This window comes from Populus euphratica, unplaced genomic scaffold (assembly GCF_000495115.2).
Source record: "Populus euphratica unplaced genomic scaffold, PopEup_1.0 scaffold136.1, whole genome shotgun sequence".
NCBI classification, from domain to species: domain Eukaryota; kingdom Viridiplantae; phylum Streptophyta; class Magnoliopsida; order Malpighiales; family Salicaceae; genus Populus; species Populus euphratica.
In genome coordinates, this window is record NW_011500002.1 from 57,896 (window position 1) to 62,286 (window position 4,391).

Genomic DNA, 4,391 nt, shown 5'->3' on the forward strand with positions numbered 1-4,391 from the left:
ACTCTTTCGAGGATCTTTTATAAAATTAGCATAGTTTAATATAAGTTTGGGGGAATAACAGAGAAAAGAAAAGTATTTAGAAAATAATCCAATTATTATTAAAAGAACATGATTTTATTAACAACTAATAATGATTTTTAAAACCTTCAATGGTAATAGCCGTTGCATCATAATCTTGTTTCTGAGACTGCATAAGACATTCATCCTCTTTAAAATAAAAGAAAAAAAAAAGTTGAAAATTTTAGATTCAATAGGAGATGGACATATCGAATTGTATCTGTTGTTGCTAAAATCTGACAACGTAAATGCAAAATAATTTTCAGCAGAGTACCAGGATTGAAGCATTCGGCATGTTTCTCTGCTACACATCATCCGAGTGCATTTTCGCATTTGTGGTATCCTCAGTCCTGAATTTGCTCCTTTCCTTTCGTCTAGAATCTTGATGTTGTGCGCCATTATAGATCAAAGTTGGGTTTTTTCTGGAACTTCCTGGTTGAAAATTTGAACAAATTCCTTGACCTTTCCCCTAACCCTGTTCTTCCCAAGGCCGTCTCTTGATTTTGTTTTTCCAGATAAGCCTGTTTCGGGAGCAGAGTGATGTTTTGTTTCCACTGAAGCCCCGAAGGCAGAATTTTATAGGACCATCTTCAACAATCACTTGAAGATTCAGATATAGGGAAACTTGTGTCCTCAAGAATTTGACACGATTCTACTTCACCCTGAATGCTTGTGTCGAAGAGGAAGAGATCATCTTGTTTGTCAAGCTCCATTCGACCACTGAATGAGGAGTTGCTGAACGTAATTCTCTTGCTATACCCTCGTATGCTGCCCATCCAATAGCACTTGAACATCTCTGAAGTTTACACTTCTCACTCAGCCTTGATTTGCTAGCTCCTCTGAGAGGCATCGCAAAAGGTAATCCTTCGGGTGCTCACTTGTAAATAGTAAAATGAAATTGGTTTCTGTTTGTTGGAATTTATTTAAACTGTTCTTTTAAGTAACAGATTTTTAACAATTATCATTCAGAATTATACAAACTATACTATTTTTTTCAAAGTATACTCTTTCCTTATAATTTTTTTGAAATTGTGTTAATTTGATTTTTTTAAAATTAATATTTTTTTATGTTTTTATATTATTTTAATATGTTGATATTAAAATAATATTTAAAAAATAAAAAAATATTATTTTAATATATTTACGAGTAAAACATAATTTGAAAAATAATCATACCATTTGACATTGTATTTTGAAAATATTTAAAAAAAAAATTAAATTTATTTATTTATTTAATTTTATATTATTTTAATATATTGATATTAAAAATAATATTTTATAAATAAAAAATATTATTATAATATATTTTAAAAACATTATTCTCGCACTTCCAAAAACATACGAACATGTTTGACACTGGAGTCCAATAATTTTTTTTATTATAATAAGACTTAATAGTTTTTAGTTTTTTATTTTATTTTAAAATATTTATATTAAAAATAAAAAAAAATATTATTTATATATGTTCTTTTTTAAAAAATAAATTCTACCGCACGCCACCCAGATCTACACCGTGCAAATCAGCAGCCAAAAATGGAGGAGCCACAAAACGGCAACGCCAGTCGAGAACGACGAGTATGCAATGATTGGACCTGGTCCAGCGCCGAAGGCCCGAGCCAAGCGTCCTCTTCAGTTCGAGCAAGCTGACCTTAATTTGTAAAAATGGCCTGCTTTGTTGCACAATTTCAAATGATCGGTCCGTGAAAATACATGATGTTGTCAATTATGACATGATGGTCATGATCTGCCTTCCGTACGTTCATGGCACTGCTGAGTTGGTCTACAAACAAGGGGATGTCAAAGCTGCAACATCAACAGCTCACCATTTTCATAACATGGGGTTTTAACTCCTGGATTCTTTCTTATTCCATGATGAAGACCTCAACTTTCTTTGTTTCCTTTTCTATTCCATTTCTCCAGATACATTTGGAGCCAGTTAAAGTTATGAAGTTACAACCCTGTACTTGACACAGTGATATATGCTGATGCAAAGGGGATTATTGAATACTGGGGGTCCCACCATACTTCAGTTCCATTGGTATTTGGGCTTCATAACTGAGGGTCACACAGTGATATCTGCTGATGCAAAGTTGTGATGATAACTGTAAATGTTACACCATTGTTCACCAGGTGAGCCCAGATGGTAAGCAGTTTTCCATTACACCACCTGATCGAAGGAGACCCGAATATTGGTTTAGGACGGGTAAGCTAAGACTAGTTTATGATGAATTTCATGAGGTGATACCAGTTATGAGTATACTATCATATATAATTTATTTGCTAGTGGAGTCTTCTGTAATGATCGATTATCATGCGTTGTGTTAGGAGGCTCAAGATCTCCAGAGAAGTGATGCTCCCTTGTACCGGTTAGAGGCTATTGATTTTGGGTGAAGAATGGCTGTTGAGAAAGAAAATGAGAAGACAGAAACTGCACCTCCACTGAATGCCATCTTTGACAAAAACTCAAACTTTCTTATATATGCAACCCTCCTTGGAATAAAAGTAAAGATGCTACTGCTAACACAAATCAGGAATTTATTTTTTTCTGCGCTGCATTTATTTACAAGTACAAAGCATGAGTATGTTTTTGTACGTATATGCATCGCTGCACTCCTAACATATCATCTCCCCCCCCCCCCCCCCCCCCCCACACCCAGCCATTTCACATGTTTTTTTTGGTAGTAAATTCGCAGACCAATAAAGTTGCCTGATAGTCACCCTGTATCAAGGTGACCGAAGCAGTAAAAAAATCTGAAAAATTCCTACAGCTGCAGCCAATGCCAATGAGAGCAAAGAGCCTTTAACGGATCCCGCTCTCTTGTGCTGTGCTTTCAAGAAACACAGGATTTATCTATTCAGGTGCTAATTCTCCTCAACTTGGCTGATCATGCAAAATGCTGGGTAAAATTACTGTTTTTGCTACATGGCCAATAATTATTAATTAACAAAGAAAATTCACCAATGTGAAAAGCAGTTACGATTTGTAAAAGTGAGAGAAGTGTAGGTAACTTCTGGTTCGCATGTCAGAGGGTAAACAACTTCTGTCATACATTTTTCCACCTATTAGATCTTCTTTCCCCAAAAGAGCCAACTAGCATGCTCGTATATATTTAGGCCGCTTCTACTTTTTACTAGGAAAGATGTATTTCTGGCATTGTTTCTATGCACTGGAAGTTCCTCCCAACACTTTGGATTGTTGGATAATCTGAAATGTTACATTGTTTTTAATGATTGTTTTAATTGTGCAAATAGCCGGAGAGAACCAGAGGAACCTGGGGACTCGACTAAAGGGAGGGGTGTGTTCAATGAAAAACCTCAACCCGATGAACTTTTAGCCGTATCAGATTCAGGGAGGGTGGGTGGACCTTGCTGTGCATTCATAAGTTTTATATGAAGTATGGGAATATACTCTGGATACGCTGTTTTTTTTTTTTTTCACTTACATAAGCGTGAAGATTGTTGAAGAAACTAAGGTCTTCTTGTATGTTTGAGTCACATGTGTAAGACAGCCTTAATTGTGAGTGCATTTTTAGAAATTGCTGGCTGAAATGGCATGCACATATGATTAATGATTCCATCAAACATGTTCTTGGCAAATCTGAACTTTATTTTACCTGATTTTGCATACTACAATGGGAGACGTTCACATGAGACTGTACCCTGAAAAATGTCCAAAAACTGTGGAGAATTTCACGACACACTGCCAGAATGTCTACTATGATAATCTTATCTTCCACCATGTCATCAAGGGTTTCATGATACAAACAGGAGACCCATTGGGAGATGGCACTGGTGGGCAGTCTATCTGGGGAAGGGAATTTGAGGGTGAGTTTCACAAAAGGTAATCTTTTAGGTGAATTGAATTTGTTTTTCTCCAGTTTATTTGTGCTTTTAGTTGTTACTGCTTCCAGCATTTTGAAGAAGTCTCTTGTTTAAATTCAAATCATTGTATTGAGAAATCCCTGTTCCTAATGTATGGTTGATTGTGATTTTCTCACTTTTTATCCCTTTGGCTAAAAGGAAAAGGGATAGTTACTCAATATTTATTTATCGTTATCCTTTTTTTATTTGGTAGTTTATTTTTCTTGTTCTTTGAATGATTCCACGTTAATAACAAACTTGGTAGCATGGCATTGGATCCTTTAGATGTGCATTAATGTTCATATCTACTTAGATTAGTGCCAAACAATTAGAGACTTGTTAATTCCAGGTGCATGGTCATGTGGCTTTCTTGCTGGTTCTTTTTTTAACCCCTGTTACTGTATTTAATTTCCCCTGTCATCAATTGTGAACTAACTGGATGAATATTTCTGTTCTGCAGTTTACTACACGAC

At 35.4% G+C, this 4,391-nt stretch overlaps 1 protein-coding gene and 1 long non-coding RNA gene across 2 annotated transcripts in view; both read left to right on the forward strand.

The window, feature by feature from the left end:
* Positions 1-1,572: 1,572 nt before the first annotated feature.
* On the forward strand, positions 1,573-3,407 carry LOC105140914 (uncharacterized). The gene is made up of 3 exons (XR_845270.1): positions 1,573-2,260; positions 2,383-2,559; positions 3,310-3,407. It is a non-coding gene; the product is annotated as an uncharacterized LOC105140914 (long non-coding RNA).
* Positions 3,408-3,675: 268 nt separating this feature from the next.
* LOC105140915 (peptidyl-prolyl cis-trans isomerase CYP71-like) overlaps positions 3,676-4,391 on the forward strand; it is a 1,368-nt gene continuing 652 nt past the window's right edge. Inside the window, exons 1-2 of the mRNA XM_011047958.1 lie at positions 3,676-3,898; positions 4,379-4,383. Coding sequence (XP_011046260.1) covers positions 3,690-3,898; positions 4,379-4,383 — 214 coding nt within the window. The 5' untranslated portion in view covers positions 3,676-3,689. The remainder of the gene's footprint in view (positions 3,899-4,378; positions 4,384-4,391) is intronic.